Source organism: Schistocerca americana, chromosome 2, assembly GCF_021461395.2.
Source record: "Schistocerca americana isolate TAMUIC-IGC-003095 chromosome 2, iqSchAmer2.1, whole genome shotgun sequence".
NCBI lineage: Eukaryota > Metazoa > Arthropoda > Insecta > Orthoptera > Acrididae > Schistocerca > Schistocerca americana.
The window spans coordinates 832,825,405-832,845,354 of record NC_060120.1 but is presented as its reverse complement, the minus strand read 5'-3'; the positions used below and the strand labels follow the sequence as shown (position 1 = coordinate 832,845,354).

The window sequence follows — 19,950 nt, the reverse complement described above, 5'->3', positions numbered from 1 at the left end:
ACACACACACACACACACACACACACACACACACACACACACACGAGGCCAACTGCTGTGGCCGAGCGGTTCTAGGCACTTCAGTCTGGAACCACACGACCGCTACAGTCACAGGTTCGAATCCTGCCTTGGGCATGGATGTTTGTGATGTCCTTAAGTTAGTTAGGTTTAAGTAGTTCTAAGTTCTAGGGGACTGATGACCTCAGATGTTAAGTCCCATAGTGTTCAGAGCCATTTGAAACACACACACACGACCAGATGTTCTGCCAGTGCCAGACTGCAAGCAGCAGTGCATGATGGGAATAGCAAGCTGGGTGGTGGATGTAAGGAGGGGGCTGGGGTGGGGTGGGGGAGGAATAGCAGGGTAGGAGTGGGGGACGGTAAAAAAGTGCTGCTTGTGGGAGCATACATGGATGAGTTGGGGGCAGGATAGGGCAGCTAAGTGCAATCGGGTAGTTAGGCAGAGGGCAAGGAGTGGATGGGGGGGGGGGGGGCAGTGGGAAAGGAGAGAAGTAAAATGATGGTGGATGCATTGTGCTGGAATGGGATAGTGGGTAAAGGACAATGACTAAAAGAGGATTGAGGCCAGGAGGCTTACAGGAATGTAGGATATATTGCAGTGTAAGTTCCCACATGCACAATTAAGAAAAGCTGGTGTGGTGGGGAAGTTCCAGATGGCACAGGCTGTACAACATCGTGTTGGGCAGCATGCTCGGCAAGTGGGTGGTCCAGCTGTTTCTTGGTCACAGTTTGTCAGTAGCCATTCATGCAGACGGACAGTTTGTTAGTTTTCATGCCCATGTAGAATGCAGCACAGTGGTTGCATCCTAGCTTGTAGATCATGTGACTGATTTCACAGGTAGCCCTGCCTTTTATGGGATAGGTTATGCTTGTGGCCAGACTGGAGTAGGTGATTTTTTTTTTTGGGGGGGGGGGGGGAATGTATGGGACAGTTCTTGCATCTAGGTCCATTATGGGGATGTGAGCCATGAGGCAAGGGGTTGGGAGCAGGGGTTGTGTAGGAATGGACAAAGGTAGTGTGTAGGTTCATGGGTGGTGGAATACCACTGAGGGAGGGGTGAGAATGGTTATAGGTAGAATATTCCTTATTTCAGGGCACAACAAACCCTGGTGGAGAATATGATTCAATTGCTCCAATGCTGGGTGGTACTAAGTCACAATGGGAGTGCCATTCTGGGGCTGGACAGTGGGACTTTTGGAAGTGTGGGTGACTGGAGGTATAAGGTATGGGAGATCTGTTTTTGTACTTAGTTGGGGTGGATAATTGCGGTCTGTGAAGGCCTCAGTGAGACCCTTGGTATATTTCAAGAGGGACTGCTTGTCAGTACAGATGCGACGGCCATGGGCGGCTAGTCTGTATGGAAGGACTGCTTGGTATGGAATGGGTGGCAGCTGTTGAAGAAGAGGTGTTGCAGATGGTTAATGGGTTTCATATGGACGGATGCATGGTGTCCCATCTTTGAGGTGGAGGTCAACATCAAGGGATACGGATTGTTGGGTTGGGGAGGACAGGTGAAGTGAATGGGGGAGAAGGTGTTGAGGTTCTGGAGGAATGTTCATAGGGTGTCCTCACCCTCGATCCAAATTATAGAGATGCTGTTAATTAATCTGAAGCAGGTGAGGGGTTTGGGATTCTGGGTGGTTAGAAAGGATTCCTCTAAATTGCCCATGAATAGGTTGCCGTAGGATAGTGCCATGCAGGTTCCTGTAGCCCACAGGATTCCAAAACTACAACCTCCTTCATAGTTGTCGTGACCAACTATATCCTCACCTACAATTACTTCTCCTTTGAAGGCATCCACTACCAACAAATATGGGTTAAGGCTATGGGCACCCACACGGCACCATTCTATGGCAACCTATTCACAGACCATGTAGAGGAATCCTTTTTATCCACCAGAATCCCAAATCCCTCATCTGTTTCAGGTTCTTTGATGACATCTTCGTGATCTGGATCGAGGGTGAGGACACCCTACCCACAGTCTTCCAGAACCTCAACATTTTCTCCCACATTTGCTTCCTCAACCCAACAAGTGACCTCCATTGATGTTGACCTCGACCTCAAAGATGACTACATCAGTACCTCTACCCACATCAAACCTACAACCATTCACATCATCTCCACTTTGATAGCTGCCCATTCCATACCAAGAAATCCCTTCCATACAGCATACAGCCTAGTCACCCATGGTCAACACATCTGTAGTGACGAGCAGTCTCTCTCGAAAAATACCAAGGACTGAGGTGTTCACAGACTCTTAATTACTCCCACCCTCCCAACAACCTTACACAAAAACAGATGTCCCATGTTGTATCTCTCCAGTCACCCACCACCTGCCAAATTCCCATCCTCCGGCCACAGAACAGCATTCCCCTCATAACTCAGTATCTCCCAGGAGTGGAGCAACTGATTTACATTCTCTGCCAAGTTTTCGACTACTGCTCACAGTGCACTGAAATGAGGAATCTCCTACCCACTTTCCTTCCCACCCTTCCCACAGTGGGATTGTGCCACTTGCTGAACCTACACAATATCCTTGTCCATTCCTACAAAACCCCTGCTCCCAACCCCTTGCCTCATGGTTTATATCTCTAGATGCGAGACCTTTCTCGTGCATGCTCCAACCACCACCTACTCCAGTGTGATCGTGAGCATCACCTATTCCATCAAAAGCAGGGCTACCTGGGATACCCGTCATATGATCTACAAGTTAAGCTGCACCCATGGTGTTGCATTCTATGTGCATGTACCAACCATAAATCTGTCTGTCTGCATTGATGGCCACCAACAAACTGTGACCAAGAAACAGCTAGGTCACCCAGTTGCTGAGTACACTGCCCAAAACACAACGTTCTTCATTTCAGTGACTTCTTCACAGCCTGTGCCGTCTGGATCCTTAACCACCAATAACAGTTTTTCTGAAATGTGCAGGTGTGAACTCTCCCTACAATATATCCTATATTCCCGTAACCCTCCTGGTCTCAAACGTAGTAAGTCACTGTCCTTCAGCCACCTATCTCCCTCCTGTTCCCACTCCAGCATTACACAGCCTTCTATGGCATCAGTTCATCCACAGTCTTTTTACTTCTCTCCTTTTCTGCCGCCTCCTCCCCCTCCCCCAGCCATTATCTAACCTCCCGATCACACTTAGCTGCCCCACCTTCTCCCTCTCTCTGCCCCAGGCTGCTCCTTACCCCCACCACCCAGTTCGCTTTTCCCATCATGCTCTGCTCTCGCAGCCTGGCCTTAGCAGCCAGAGACTGTGGTCGTGTGTGTGTTAGTTGAGTTTATGTGAGTGTGTATTTCTGATGAAGGCCTGTTTGATTGAAAGCTTTGTTTTACACACTTTTTGTTGTGCCTATCTGCAACTCAGCATCTCTGCTATATGGTGAGTAGCAACTATCTCTCATAATATTGTCATTATTCCATCCTGGATTTTCCATTGTATTCAAGCCAGCCAAAATTGTGAAGGAGTAAAGCATCTAAAGAGTAGATGTTCGGAGATAGGAAATGGGAAGAATTGTGGCACCTTAAGTTTATATAGCTAATTTTTTTGCTGTTGCCAGCTTGGAAATTTATATTAGTGCCACGAGAGTAGGATGTAGTCTTTGCTTGCGAGAAAGTCTTTCATGTCAATTTTGAAGTTGACATTGATTTGGCTTCAGGTGGCATTTTGGTCTTACTGCTGCTTTAAATTAATGCCAAGTGCTTGCGTCCAGATTTGGTGTAATTATAGAGTTCCTCGGAATCTTCCCAGTTTCTTTTTTTCTAATCTATGCATTGCACAGTTTTTTGTTATTCTTCGTTTTATTTTCATTTACTTATTTGTGTTTGTTATTGCCATTTCTTCTTACACTTTTATTTATTTATATACTGCTACTGTTTTTTCTGGTGGTGTATCCTATGGAAGATTTTACCTTGAATGCCGATCATTTACAAACATTTACAAACTTGTAAAAATTTGGATGTTGCTCCTATGGTTTGTTCTTTGAGAAGTCTTAAAATTTTTTTCTAATGTTAAACTGTTTCATGGGCCAGATTTAAGGAAATAATTCCTATTGTTCTATATCTACACAATCTATATATATTTTGTAAACATACATTAACTAGAAGTTTTACCACTAGTATTTGCAACTTCTTTTCCAGATTTCGCTTATTGGACCACGTAACCACAACATAGCGGATTTCATGGTGCAAAGAAAATTTGCCAGTTACACTTTGGATGCGTATGAAGCTGACAAAGAATGTGATACTAGTGCTGATATCTCTGCAGGTGTTATTATTGTTGATGAAAGTGAAGAATTTAAAGATATGGAAGAAGGTAGTATTGGTAATAAAACATCAGAGGTTCCAGACTGTGATAAAGAACATAAAATAAACCCAGTGAATGATTCCCCTGTGACATCACTAGAGGTAAAAGAGGAGGTATTATGTGAAGATAATAAGCTAGAATTATTTGAAGGATCAACAGTAGACATCATTGATGGATATATTCAAGGTAAACTGCAGAAGGTGAGAGGTCATAAGGGAAAGGCTGAAATGGAGGTGGAGGTAAGTAGTTCTTACTGCAATCATAATTTTTTTTCTATCCCTCTGCGTATTCCCTAAAGTGTAAGCTTTCAGTACCAGAATGCTACAATTTGTAAAATTTCTCGGACTGTTATATCAAGGTTAGACTATTCTAATGATAAATAAAATCTTTTTGATCATGTCACAATAACTCCAGTAAATTTTAAAAATAGTCTGCGTACTTTTCCAGGTTATGAACTATTTTATTGTTCTTTGTAATAGGCTCTGTGCAGAAACTGAATAATTGTTTTTCTTTTTCCAGGAGGACTCAGAACTGATACAAACTTGTCACAATATGACATATATTCCTCTTAAAGTTCCAGAGTGTGATCATATGATTGTTGATGTTATTGCTATGTTGTCTGCAACAGAGTATATTATTTCTCCACTGAAGTGGGGGGCATCACAAGTAAGTATAAAACATAATGTGATGCTAATGAAGGAGCTGTTAGTCAAGGAAATTATAGGTCTTGGACTGTTTGATAATTTTATTACACTTGGTGTTCAACTGTTGCAATATATGAATTCATTTTAAATTAATTAAAATAAATGCTGACTCAGAGAGTCACAGTCACTGTGCATTTTGTTGCAGGATGTTCACTCAAGGGATGATTATGTCAAAATAGACAAAGAAATTCAACTGCATGGACCACTCCAACCAGTTCTAGAAAACCCTGATATAGGTATATAAGTTAAAATCATATATAAGTTAAGAATGCCTTTTAGGAAATGTTGTGAAATGTTTATGAAAAATAAATTATTGGCTGTAATGATGTGAACCAATGACATGCAGTGATCTGCTGTTGTAATCGTAGAGTAATTTTGAAGTATATGGCACTGAAAGAAGTCACTGACTTGAGTAGTGATAAGATGGGAAGATGCACAATATTTTTAGGTGCTCTAAATGGAGGCTTAAAAAAAACTGGAACAGCGTTCATGGTACAAGTGGTGCCGTAAAAGTTACATTTGACAGTAGTACTATGTGCTACTATATAGGATGGTATCATGAAAGTCTGAAGCATTTTTTGCTAGTCTGAATGAGTCTGTGAATTATTCTGTGTTCAGAGATGCAAACAAGAACATATAGATCAGCCTTAAAACACAGTAAAATGATTGATATCACTTAGTGAAAAAAATACAACAGAATTCAGTTAGGTGATGGTGCCAGTTAGGTGGTGGTGCCATTCGTCATGGAATACAACCCAGCTCTAACTGAAACTTTCTTCCAAAACCAGTTTAAAAAAAAAAAGAAATCCTTCTCTATGCACACACAAACCATTATTGTAAGCCAGTACTTGACATCACATTTCTGATGTGAATATTTAAGGGTATTAGCCACATAACACAACAAGGGCTCAGAACTCAGCCACCATCACAGTCACACATACAAGCTAATAAAAACGCTTAACATGAAACATAAATACTAGCTTTTCAGAACTAAATGTTCCTTCATCAGTGATGGGTTAGGAATTGATTAGGAGAAAAGGGGGGGGGGGGGGTTATTCAAGCCAGACAAAGTTGAAGGATAAAGCATCATAGAGTAGGTGTTCAGAGGTAGTGAATGGAAAGAATTGTGCCACCTTTAGTTCAGTGATAAGATAAAAAGAAATGAGTGAGAGTAGTAAACATAGATTGAAATAAAAGAGAAATGAAAAGTGGAGTGAATAATGTAACTGATACACAGGAGGAAAAAGGAAGAGGAAAGAGGAAAAGAAAGAAAGAGAAATCAATACAACATATAGAGGGAGAAAATAAAATAAAAAAATAATAAGTAATTGGGTAAATAATGGAAAGTCCAAGAAGGTGGCAGGATAGAGGATATGTTGGAGAACAAATTTTCCCATCTCTGGAGTTATGAAAAATAGTCGTGGATGGAAGGGTTCTAAAGGTCTGTGTGGTATAATTGGCACTCAAGTCTCATAAGTCATGATGTAAGATGTTCTCAAGGCAAAAAGTTCTTGTGTTTATTCATTCATGGTTTCAGGAAGTTTAATGGTGGCCATTTTTAGACATAGTGCTGTATAGTAACCACATGATTTATTGTAAACAGCTTGAATGATTTTTAATTGTTGTCTGCCTTTCTCGTGCAGTTTACCAGTGGTGGAGCTGGAATAACTGGTGGTCAGTAGGTGCGTGGGGCAGGTTTTACAATGGGGTAGTCTTGGTAGAGGAATGTATTGAGGCTTAGATGGCATTTGATGACAGTAGAAGTATGTACATAATGTCAAAAAGCACACAACAAGAAAAGTGGCAGCTCGAAAAAAATGCCAAAATATGTCATCACACAGTACAAGATTCCAGAGCCCTTTGAGATAGTCCTTGAACTGACAGAACTGAAGTTTTTATCTTAAAGCAGATCAATTGAGAATGGAGAAAATTACTGAGTAAAGAAGAAGGAAATGAAGATAAGGTCCACTTAGGTCCCAAACTCAGAGTAGTGTTTGTTGAATGTCTGGCTCTTTTTGGATGAATTGGTCTTTTTTGCTAACACCAGTTCAGCAATTGTAAAGATAAGCCATATTAAAGAAATTGCAGAGAAAGTAAGTCTACAAACTGTGTATGAGAAAACAAAATGCATGATATATGTCAGTGAAAGGCTAGACTGGAGTATAACTGAGTGCTGGATGATTGTTTCAGTCAAGAAACTGAAGCTTGGTGAAGTAATTCAGCAGACAGGCTAGAACAAGAAGCTACCAGGTTCTCTATTTTTGAAAATTAAAGTGAGCAAACCATCTATCTAAAAACATCTACAATAAAATTATGCAGAATTGCTGAATATAGGAACTAATCAGAGATATTATACCACTTTTGTAAGATTGCTGTGCGTAAGAGATCCTGTGCAGTAATTGAAAAGCTTGAGTTGAATAGTTGCTTAAAAGACATGTAGAATACTATGAAAGATCTTAAGCAACAGATGGCTTGATGAACAGATTCAAATTTTCTAATCAATTTTCTAAATCCAAAGTCATCTGGGCTAAGATGATTCCAAGAGTGTGAAGAGAGCTATGAGAGAGACATCACTGAAGATGAAACAAGTGACAGTGATAGTTCCAGAATGTGGTGAAAATCTCTCGGGGAATCATGGTGGAACCAGAACCCATCAGATGGAGAGGGTCTTCACCACATACATGGCTTACTGGCAGGATGTCAGTGTCCTGTTGGACAAAATCTAGACTCTGAAAACGAAATTGGTTATTAACACACATTCCAAGAGACTGAGTTTGAGGGGGAAATCTTAACACAGTAAATCCAACAAGAGAATTAATAGTGGAAGAAATAAAGTAAATTACATTTTGATTGAAAAATGGAATAAAGTGCAGCACTTAATTCAAACTGTTGACGGTGGCTTTTGGCGAATCTACTTTGAGAAATACAAGAGTTTCTGGGTGTTATAAACATTTCAAAGAGTTGAGAAGATGTTGAAGATGATGATTGCCCAGGAGGCCCTAGCTCATCGTGTACTGACGACAATGTGAGAGAAGTAAAGAAAATGGTTCTGGCACATTGCCATGTCGCCATCCGAGAGATTGTTGATGATGTTGGCATATCCTTTGGCTCATGCTAAACAATTTTTTTGGGTGTCTTGGGCATGAAACATGTAACAGCAAAGTTTGTTTCCAAATTGCTCCATTTTAACCAAAACAGCATCACATAGGCATCTCTCAGGAATTGCTGCATGAAAGTGACAACGATCCAGAACTTCTAATGAATTTGTGATAGGTGATGAAACATTGATATAAAGGTATGACATTGAAACCAAAGCCCAGTTGTCCCAATGGAACCTGCCTGAATAGCCAAAACAGAAAAAATTCAACAAGTTTGATCACATGTGAACATTTTTGTCACTTTTTTTTTTTAATTTAATAGATATTTTACAATGGGAGATTGTATCACAAGTTTCTACCTTATGCTGGTACGATCAGTAAGGAATACTACATGGAAGTTGTAAACCGTTTGCATGAAGCAATCTAAAGAAAACAACCAGAAATGTAGCAAAACCAGTCATGGAAATTGCATCACAATAGTGATCCCACTCGCTCTTCAATACTTGTGCATGATTTTTTTTGCAAAAAGCAAAACCATTATGTTGCTTCAGCCACCGTATTCAGCACAACTTTTTTCTATTCCCGAGGCTGAAGAAAACAATGAAAGTACGTCATTTTGCAACCATTGATGAAATAAAAACAGAATTGCTAAAGGAGCTGAACACCGTAATGAAAAGTTTGTTCCACAAATGCTTCCAAGATTGCAGAAAGCACTGATACAAGTTTACTGTGGCTGAGGGGGATTAGTTTGAAGGGGAGAAAGCTGATTTTGATGAATAAATAAAGTTTCTTTAAGAAAAACAAAGATTCTGTTACTTTTTGATCACATCTTGTGTTTGTTTCCACAAAAGTGAAAGCCATATGCATTTTAGTTCAAGATCTGGTGTGTTGCAGTCAACTACAAATTTCCACCAGTATCAGTCTGAAGAGCCTACCAGTATTTTGCTACGTTCATTGCAAAATGGGATGAAGTCATAGCTTTTATTCTGAGAAAACATTATCAGTTAATACTATAGTTGAATTCTTTTATCTTGGCGGCTGGCGCATGCCCGCCCAGACGCGGGAGATTGCTGCGTTGCCAGTTGCACACGACGCACGCGCCAATAGAAGCAGCGCCATAGTGTAGCATAGTTCGCAAGCTTACGTGTAGGGGGGGGAGCGCGCAGTTCGTGAAGTAAAGCCACCACGGCCGCATTAACCCGTTCGCTGCTACAAAGACGTGCTCCCTGCATTCCGCGCTGTAAGCGATTTTGTTACTGCACTGCTCGCCTGTGCAGACACATTGTGTTCCGACTGCTTTGACACTCTTTTATCATTCGATTCCACAAAAACTATTTGGCTCAAAAATTAGATTTTTACCTATCTTCTTGACTGATACCTTCCCCCCCATAAATGACTTAATTTTGTTTCGATGTTCAACGCAGTTATTATGCAGCATTAAATATAGTAAACCACTGCACGAAATTTTGAAGAGTTTGCAGAGGTAAAAGTCCATAGGGTATACTTTCCGGATGGTCGATTTTAGTTGCCACAATGTTGAGAATGAAATGTGGACAAGATACCTATATATTTCATTTAATTTAAGTACCACATAAGTAGCCGGCCGGAGTGGCCGAGCGGTTAAAGGCGCTACGGTCGCAGGTTCGAATCCTGCCTCTGGCATGGATGTGTGTGATGTCCTTAGGTTAGTTAGGTTTAAGTCGTTCTAAGTTCTAGGGGACTTATGACCACAGCAGTTGAGTCCCATAGTGCTCAGAGCCATTTGAACCACCACATAAGTGTCGTATGTAATATTGAGAAATATTCCATCTTTCGCGACTGTAACAAAAGTTTTGCTTACACTGGGCACGTTTGGCTTTATTTTAAAGCACTTCAATCAATCAAAAGGAAGTAGACAAAATACATTAAACAAAATTGTGGACTTACAAAAACATTAGGACTTGAATAAATATACCGTCTGTCAGTGAAGTGCTCAGAGCTATGTCAAATATAGTTTTGTGTGTGGCACATACAAACAGCATTTATTTGCTAAAACACTGATGAGCCAACACAAACGTTGAATATTGTGCTACCGCAGCACAAAACTACGAAAGGTGACTTGGCAATGGAGGACACAAAATACATGATGCTTCAAAAGAGAGAAACTCGTCTGCTCTAAATAAGTCGCTTATTACAGTTGCAGAAGAGGGATATATTTCAATACCATTGGTAAAACTGCGACTGTGGAACAAAAACAAGAAATAGAACATGAATACCATTGTGTATGTGCCATACCTTTCACCGATGGAAGTGCTTTAAAATAAAGCCAAACGCGCCGTGTGTAAATAAAACTTTTATTACAGTCGCGAAAGACGGAATATTTCTCAATATTACATACGACACCTATGTGGTACTTAAATTAAATGAGATATTGTTATACAGTAAATATTATTTGAAATTTAGGTATCTTGTCCACATTTCATTCTCAACATTGTGGCAACTAAAATCGACCATGCGGAAAGTATACGCTATGGACTTTTACCTCTGCAAACTCTTCAAAATTTCGTGCAATGGTTTACTACATTTAATGCTGTACATCAAAACAAAATTAAGTCATTTATGGGGGGAAGGTATCAGTCAAGAAGACGTGTAAAAATAAAATTTTTTGGCCAAATAGTTTTTGGAAATTGAATGATAAGTGTGTCAAAGCAGTGGGAACACCATGTGTCTGCACAGGCGAGAAGTGCAGTGATGACAAAATCGCGCACAGCGCGGAATGCGGGGAGCACGTGTCTGCAGCAGCGAAAAAGTTAATGAAGAGGCAAAGCACTAGAAATTTCGTGCAAACGAATAAAATTCGTGAAGTAAGCCATTCAAATATTGTTTTTAAATAAAGAAAATATTAAGCACCGCACAAGGTTTGAACTCACAACCTCTCACTTGGCAGCCCAACACCTTAACCGTTCCACTATCTCACCTCATCAGACAGTGTAACTCCATAAGGAGTCTAACACCTCACGCAACTACTTATAAACACTGTTGGTATGACTATGAATTACTCACGCTTCATCGAAGTACGATAGGAAATAAACAATTACCGCTGTTGTTTATTGCGAAAAAGCAGTTCGTGAGATTGAAACAAACACCTTTCCTTGCTATCGCCTGAATTAGGAGTCTTATTGCTTGTTTGGTTTAATTAATAGAAAATGAAACAATTGGTATAAAGAATGCTTTTTCCAAACTTTCTATAAAAGAAAGTCTGCTATCAAGACATTGCTTTTGTTCTATTACTTTATTTATGACTGAACGTTTCTAAAACAGAAGACACTCGTCCGTGATCTGCACTGCTGTCGAGATGTGGCAACGTCGTTCTCTGTTCATTGGCTGACTGTGTTTTGTGACGTCAGATGCGCAGAACGAACCTAAACTCGGCCGCCAAGATATATGACGCGCACTTTAGTAGCCATATGGCATTTCTTGTTCCTTGAATGTAGTCCACACACAGTGGGATTATGTAGTTCATGAATATTAATTTCTTTCTTTTATTGTAGGTATGCCTTGCTGTGCAGAATACACTGATAAAAGATGGTATCGTGCTATTATAGTAAGTGTGCAAGGTAATCAAGTCCAGATACAGTATGTCGACTATGGAAATATTGAAACTGTTGCTAAAGATAGGCAAGTATTAACTTTTAATTATAGTTAAGCTGTCATTACTGCTATTCTGTATGAGCTGTTTTCACTATGTAAGAAACCTTATGCAAACAATATTCCTTCCTTAAATGTAAATAATTCTTCACCTTAATTAGTCCCTTATTTTTAAGATGCTGAGTTGGATCGTTATTAACTTGATCACCTCTTCATGAGCCTTACATAACTGTTACTTCACTTTTGTATCTCCCATCAGATAGGCTGTAGCATTATTGGATCTCCAGTTTAAATGTTGCTGTCCCATTTTGAAATTCTTTTGTGGGCTTGGTATGGCCTGCATATGTTTGATAATGCTTTGTTAAACAACTGCCTTTCGCCTTCTTCTTCTCCTCCTTCTTCACACTTTTACCTCCTCTCAATTATCATTTGCCTTCCATGTATTACATAATGTTAGCTGATTTTACTCTAAGAGAGCTACTGAAATACTTGGGAATTCTTACTCCTTATAGTGTGGCCCCTTCTTACAATCTACACATGTACAGTATATTGTCTTCTGTTTCAGAGTTCATGAGATGAAAGAAGAGTGGTTACTAATTCCCATTCAGGTGCTAAGATGCAAACTTTGGAACTTAGAGGTGTCTGAAACTGCAGATATGAGTGAAGCATTGGATTGTATTTCACAATGCATATTGCAGCAAAATCTAAAGGCCTTAATAAAGGTAATGTGGTTCCCAGCAACTTTTATTTAAATGATTCCAAATGTTGCATTATGATTTTCATGATGTCTGACACAATATGGAGAAAAACTTGTCAGTATTACCTCAGGAAGACTAACAGTCTGTTTACTTGAATCAGACGATGGGAAACCCAGGATGGAATGGAACAATATTATGAAAAGGAAAGTTGCTACTCACCATATAGCAGAAATGCTGAGTCACAGATAGGCACAAGGCTGTCACAAATGACAGTCTTTTTGTTGTGCCTATCTGCGACTCAGCATCTTCGCTATATGGCGAGTAGTAACTTTTCTTTTTATAATATTGTTATATTCTGTTTACTGGGAAGCATGTGACTCATTAAGTTCAGCAGTGCACAAATGTTGGAACTCAATGAATCATAGCCATTAGTAGCTAATTTTTACTTTCATATTAGCAAAGATTGCACAGGCAACATGATACGGCAAGCCATTTTAAGCGGAAAAGCTGAGCTGATCATCCATAATTTGAGATTGCAAGTGCAGAGAAAGATGGCAAAGTTCTTAAGACTCTGGCATTAACATTGATGAGTAGCAATTTTCAAATCCTTGTCCTGGTGTCCTAATTTAGGTTTTACTAGATCTCAGCCAGTCCAAGCAAATACTCTCTCTAACAACTTCGGTCTTGAAAAGATGTTCATCTCCTAACCTTTCTTCCTCTGCGACAACAACTTCCTTTAGCATGCCTGAATGTCAGCCCATGAAAGTACACTTCTCAAACAACTAGAGGCACATTTGCATCTGGAGAAATTCAAAACCATCCTACAATTGTGAGCGAGATGTCCCACTATTGTGGTAGTGGACTTGCAATCTGAACAGAAATCAGCATTAGTGGACATATGGAACCCACATCAACCAGACTGTTATTTGATGATATAACCATTTCTTTTGACCTTTTTCTGTTTTATGTTGGTGCCATTATTGATTATTCAGTTTGTTTGGCTGAAAATCTTCATTCCCATTGAGCCCAATTGGCAGCAAGCAAAATGTCTTGGAGTCAAGCCAGTACCTCTATGGAACAATTATGAGTTCTTTATGAGGACCTTATCAATAGTTCAACTCGACTGTAATGGTGCTGTTCACATTCAACTGAATGAACTAGATGCTGTTCATGTTGACAACACTCACTGTGTAAAAGCACAGTATTTCTGATTGCTTCACCTGTTCCAGAGATAAGAGCGGAATGAGAAGTAAAGATAGATTGGGGGAAGAGAAATGAATAATGCAATTAAAAATAATGAAAGAAAATAGAGCAACATAATAATTTTAGCACACGCAAACACAATCCATATCATCGTTGGACTGAAGCTGGCACAGTAATCACTAATGTACCACCTGAGACCAACTCTCTCTGGCGCTTCTCCCTTCATCTTTGTTTACGCTTGCCCTAATTAAAGATCGGTCACTCTCATCTTGGGGTCTGAGTGACCTGCCCTTCCCCAACCCATTCCCTGAGGAAGGAACTATTAGTTGCAAAAGCTAAAAAGTATCTCACTTTTTCTATTATGTACATCTCTCGGCAGAACATGACAATAGTATTAAATAAGGAAACACTTCCTAATGTTTCTTAAAAGACATCATAGTCACAATTGACTGTATAAAATATTTATTATAAATATTTTATACAGTCAACGGCGACTATGATGTCTTTTAAGAAATACTATATGACTGTGAATCCCAACCATGAAAAGTTAATCACTTCCTGTTGTTTTATGAAGTTATATTTATCTGATTAACTTCTCATGGTTGGAGTTCACATGTCAAGTATGAAGTCATTTTAAAAGTTATATTTATTTGGTCACAAAACAGCTTTTGGTTTCTTAGCTCATCTTCAGGTGGCAACTAACTGTTGCAAACACAGATATAATGACCTCTCCAGGGGGCTCACCACTCTTTGGTGAGTTGGTCCTTGGCTACCACCCGGCCACAGCCTTTGCAGCACTTGATCCATTTCCATGCTGTATGTCTGTCCCCTGCTATTCTTTTTCGCCTCCCTTGTAGAACATGTCTTGGGCAATTTTGGGGAATGCAGCCAGAAGATTCAATAGAACGTCATCGGAACAGTCCATTGTCTGTTTTTTTCCGTTTTCCTTCATTCTCCATCACCACCTCACTCTCTGCTTCAGCATTTGATGTTTCTCTTTTTTCCTGCTCCCTCCCTGTGCACTCCTGAAAGTCAGCCCACATGTTTGATGCTTAACAGGTGACTGGATAATGCGTAGTTCAACCCTGATTTTATAGATAGGTTTCACATGTACCCCCTGGTACAGGCCAGGCCCGGGGAGGTGTGATTGCCTGAGCTATTACCTTCCCAATTGCCAAATGGACCCTCTGTTTGGAGTTTGAGAGGTGTGACCTGAGGTGTGAACAGTCATCTAAGATTAGTGAGCCCCCTCTAAGGGGGCCCACAGTCGGAAGGAGTACGCCATCAGATACGCTGGCAATCAAGGGGGATTTTCGTGGGGCGAGGGGCTTTCAATGAGCCAAACATCTATTTAACGTAAATGCAAAGAGGCTAAGGATTCAACTATTCTCCCAGATGCATTTCGGTTCCTCATGGTGTCACATACTGCAGGACATCTGTCATTTGCTATGTTTAATCCATTTATTATTCAGGAAGGTGTTGATTCAATTGCAGGCTCTGTGAAGTCCTGTTCTTGCCTACACAATGGAACTGTACTTTTAGAGACAAATTGTGATTTTCAAGCACAGTTATCCTGTTCGTGTAGAGGCCCATCGTATGCTGAATTCTTCATCTGATGTTATTTGCACTCTGCTACATGATTGCCTGGCTGAGGGGGAAATCCAACATTCTCTCTCTGATCAGGCGTCACTGAGGTCCATTGGGTGATGTAAAAGGTTGATGCAAACTTAGTGCCTCCACACATTCTTTTTCTCACATTTCTTGCATTGAAGATTAAGGCAGGCTATAAAGTCATCACTGTCCAACCATACATTCCAAACACAATGTGTTGCTACCAGTGTCAACATTATAACCACACTCTTGTGTCCTGTCAAAACACAGACAAATATGTAACTTGTGGTAGAGGTGTTCTTGAGGGTGCTTACTTGCCTCCTCATCCCTGCTGTATCAGTTGTAATGGTGAACACGCTGCCACATTCCGTGAGGGTCCCATGTATCTTTATGAGCAGGCCACCCAGGAGATCCAGGTGAAGGAAAAAGTACTCTAGCCTGTCACACAAAAGTTAATGCCAAGTCAAAAGCCCTGTGTTTTACCATCCAGCACTAGTAGTATCATTCTTGCTATGCCTTGCTTTACAAAGGACATGACCAAGCAGACTTGCGACTTTCAGTCCAGTACTACAGTTGTGAAATTGCCCAGTATCATCATAGCATCCCTGTCTCGTTCTCCTACAGCTGCGCATCAAGCTACCAGATCTTCGACACTGACAGCGAAATCAAGTGCTACACAACCAGCAGGCTGGAAAGGACAAAAGGAACACTCTCTCAAAAACTTTTTACATCCATTCAGCCAACAAACGTAGGAGTCTTTGTCTGCCAGCTGTAAAAGCTCCAAGAAATCAAACAAAGGCAAACGGTCTTCTGCTTTCCTGACTCGGAGATCCTCTTCAAAGGTGTTGTCGCATGATACCCTCAACTGGCTGACCTCCATTTCACCAGCGCCTACAGTTTTGCTGCCCTTGGGTCTGCAGGTCACTCCAAGGAGGTGCCTGCTCTTTGTTTTTTTCTTCCTCCCCATTCCCCATTATGACTCTTCTGCAGTGGAACATTCATGGCATTAAATTTAACTAGGAGGAATTACAGCTGCTTTTGGAGTCACAGCGTCTGGTTTTTTTCTGCCTCCAAGAAACAAAGTTGCATCCTCGCGACTGCTTTGACCTCTCACTTTTCCTTCCTGTCCACTTTGCATGTCCTTCCTGTCTACTTTGACCCTTCTGTCCTCCTTTCTCCCACTCTGAGGATGACGTTCCATCTCATGGAGGGGCATGCTTCTCATTCAAGATTAAGTCCACAGCCAAACTGTCCCATTGAACAGCAGGCTGCAAGCTGTTGCAGTTTGCATTTTTCTTCCTCGTTTCACCTTTTCTCTTTGTAGTGTCAACACCCCTAGGTCACTCACTGTCACCAGGGCAGACTTACTACAGCTTATTCGTCAGCTTGCTCGCCTCTTTTTGCTGCTTGGCGACTCCCTTGAGAACCTGTCCGAGAGTTTCTGCCTTGGCTGACCTTCTCAGTCATCTCAACCTCATCTGACTTAACACTGGAGCATCCACGTTCCTTTATGACTCCACACACACCTATTCCCATTTGGACCTCTTTGGGCCTCTCATTCTGCAGTGCCCATCTTGCTCTTCATCTCGAGTGGTCCTTTCTCTCTGATTCGTACTGAAGTCACCATTTCCTGTGCACTATCTGTTTGCTGACTTCTACCCCACCTGTGTGTAAACCCAATTGGCAGCTTTCTAAGGCCAACTGGAAGCTTTACTCCTGCCTGATGACCTTTGACGAACAACATTTTCCAATTTGTGATGACCAGGTAGAGTACCTTACAAACATTACCTTATCACCGCAGAATGTTCCATACCTTGCACTTCTTCTTTACCACACTGTGTCTCCTGGTTCCCTGGTGGACCGAGGAATGCTGCGACCCGATTCACATGTGGAGACGTGCTCTCCATGTTTTTTAACCATCATCCTACAATGGCAACTGTATTTGTTATAAATAGCTGTGTGCATTGTTGTCGCAATCTTCTGGATAGCAAAAAAGCTAGCTGGATTTCCTGTACTGGTTCTTTTAACAGTTTCACTCCCTCTTCCATTGTGTGGGACAACCTGCGTCAGCTCTCAGGGACCAAGGTTCATTGCCCAATTTCCAGCCTGTCCCTAGCATATGATGTCATTGTGAACCCTATTGCTATCTCCAACGCCTTGGGCCAATATTTAGTGGAGATTTTGAGATCCACCTACTATTATGCCACCTTCCTCCCATGGAAGCGAGTGGAGGGGGCTCAGGTGATATCCTCCTCCTCTACAATGCCACCTTTACTGTGAGGGAACTTGACCATCCTCTCACCACCTCCTGATCTCTGATCCCCCCCCCCTCCCCACACACACACACACACACACACACACACACACACACACACACACACACCTCCCAGGCTTGGACAGTGTTCACATTCAGATGTTGCAGCACCTTTCGCTTGCAGGCAATCACTTTCTCCTTCATACATAAATCACATTTGGGCAGATGGCATATTTCCCCAATGTTGATGTGAAGCCACTGTCGTATCCATACCTAAGCCCAGTAAGGAAAAACACCTTCCTTCTAGCTAACTCCCCATTTCTCTCATCAGCTGTGTTTACAACTTGATGGAACGCAGATTCAAGGCCAGCTGGTATGGAGGCACGCAAATCTCGCAATCTACTAACCACTGCACAATGTGGATTTAGAGCACGTAGTTCTGAAGTTGACCATCTCGTTACTTTGTCACCACACGTCATGAATGGTTTTCTGGGGAAATAGCAGACAGTGGGTGTGGTCTTTGATTTGGAGAAAGCCTATGACTCCTGCTGGAGTACTGGTATCTTCCGTACTCTATATACGTCAGGCTTCGAGGCTGCCATTTCCATCGGGAATTTTTAAAGACCAAGTTTACAAGGTAAATGTTGGTTTGACCTTGTCAGACAACTTTGTCCAGGAGAACGGGGTTACTCAAGGCTCCATCCTGAGCATTGTCCACTTCGCTACAGCCATTAACCCTATTATGGACTGTCTCCCATCAGACATCTCCAGCTTTCTTTTTGTTAATGACTTTGCGATCTATTGCAGTTCTCCATGGACTTGTTCTCCATGGACTTGTCTCCTAGAGTGGTGTCTTTAGCGATGTGTCAATTGTCTTTATTTGTGGAGCGTCAACAGTGGCTTTCAATTTTTCCACTGACAAAACTGTTTGTATGAATTTCTGGCAATGCAGTGGGTTTCTTCCACCATCTTTACATCTTGGGCCTGTTGCTCTTCCATTCACTGACACTACGAAATTCCTGTTGCTAATGCTTGATTGGAAACTTTTGTGGTCCTGCCATGTGTCCTAGCTGGCCGCACGCTTTATCAAATCCATCACTGTCCTACTTGTCCTGAGTGATATTTCCTGGGGAGATAATCGGAGTACCTGCCTTCGTTTATACCGAACTTTTGTCTGATCGAAACTGGACTATGGATGTTTTGTGTATTCTTCTGCACAACTTTCCAGCTCAAGCTGTCTTAGCACAATCCATTGCCATGGAATATGTTTGACCATTGTCGCCGTTTACGCAAGCCTGGTCGAGTCTATGCAGAAGCTGCTGAACTACTACTGTAATATCAATGTGATATGCTCCTAAGCGCATAAGCATGCCATTTGCCTGCTAAGCCCAGCCACCCGTCACTTGCACCCTTTTTTCAATGATTCCCTTAATTGCCAGTATGGGATGCTCTCTTCTTATCTGTTACTTCCTGGAGTTCACTTATCAGCTATTGCTCCAGCAGCTTAACCTCATGCTACGTTCCTAATGGGAGTAAACCCTTCACCGCCTTGGCTTCTTGCGGCAGCCTGTGTTCATCTTGTATTTCATTTGCTTCCTGAGTACACTACTCGGAATTCATTCTATTGCTGTATGTTTCATGACCTTCACACAAAACTTAGCTATAGCACATTTATGTACACTGATGGCTCTATAAGACCGACCATGGTGTCGGGTGTGCCTTTGTCGTAGGCACCAACCATTCTCAGTATCAGCTTCCAAACCACTGCTAGATTTTCATAGCAGAGCTCTTCACCCTGTATCAGACAATCCAATACACCTGGCGACACAAGCTTTTTAATTGTGTCATATGTTCCGAGTCTCTCAGAGCCCTTCAGGTTCTCTGTGTGCCGTACACAGTCCATCTCTTAGTGCAACATGTCCAAGAAAGCTTCCACTTGCTTGCTTTTGAGGAGCCACCATGAGTTCACGTGGGATCCTGGGCACCTTGGTCCAATGGGAAATGAGGCTGCTGACACTGCTACCAAGGCTGCAGTCCTCCTACCTTGGCCTGCTAGCTCTTTTATTCCTTCGGATTATCGTGGTGCCATTTTGGCATCACAGCTGGTCTTCTCTTCATGTGAACAAGCTTTGGGGAATTAAAGCTCTCCCAATGGATTGGTCAACCTCCTCTCGGCCCTCTCATGAGGAAGAGATGATTTAGCAAGGTCCATATTCAGTACTGCCATTTTAGCCATAGTCATTTTTTACATGGTGAGCCCCACCACTTTGTGCTCATTTTCATCAACCTCTGATGGTTCATTTCCTGACCCAGTGCCCTTTTTTAATCTCTTGCATTCCAGTGTGTGTGTGGCATCTGAGTTATCGGGGTGTTTTGCTTTTATCCGTCATAGCAATGTGGTGAAGGACATTTAATCTTCAG

General features: G+C 41.6%; 1 protein-coding gene across 3 annotated transcripts in view; it reads left to right on the top strand.

The window, feature by feature from the left end:
• Positions 1–19,950, top strand: part of LOC124595488 (RING finger protein 17) — a 485,726-nt gene that overhangs the window by 450,679 nt on the left and 15,097 nt on the right. For 2 of the 3 annotated variants that reach the window (XM_047134251.1, XM_047134249.1), the window contains exons 27-31: positions 4,169–4,573; positions 4,854–5,000; positions 5,184–5,274; positions 11,667–11,793; positions 12,329–12,485. In XM_047134251.1, the coding sequence (XP_046990207.1) occupies positions 4,169–4,573; positions 4,854–5,000; positions 5,184–5,274; positions 11,667–11,793; positions 12,329–12,485 (927 nt within the window). The remainder of the gene's footprint in view (positions 1–4,168; positions 4,574–4,853; positions 5,001–5,183; positions 5,275–11,666; positions 11,794–12,328; positions 12,486–19,950) is intronic. The other variant, XM_047134250.1, reaches the window with a different exon arrangement.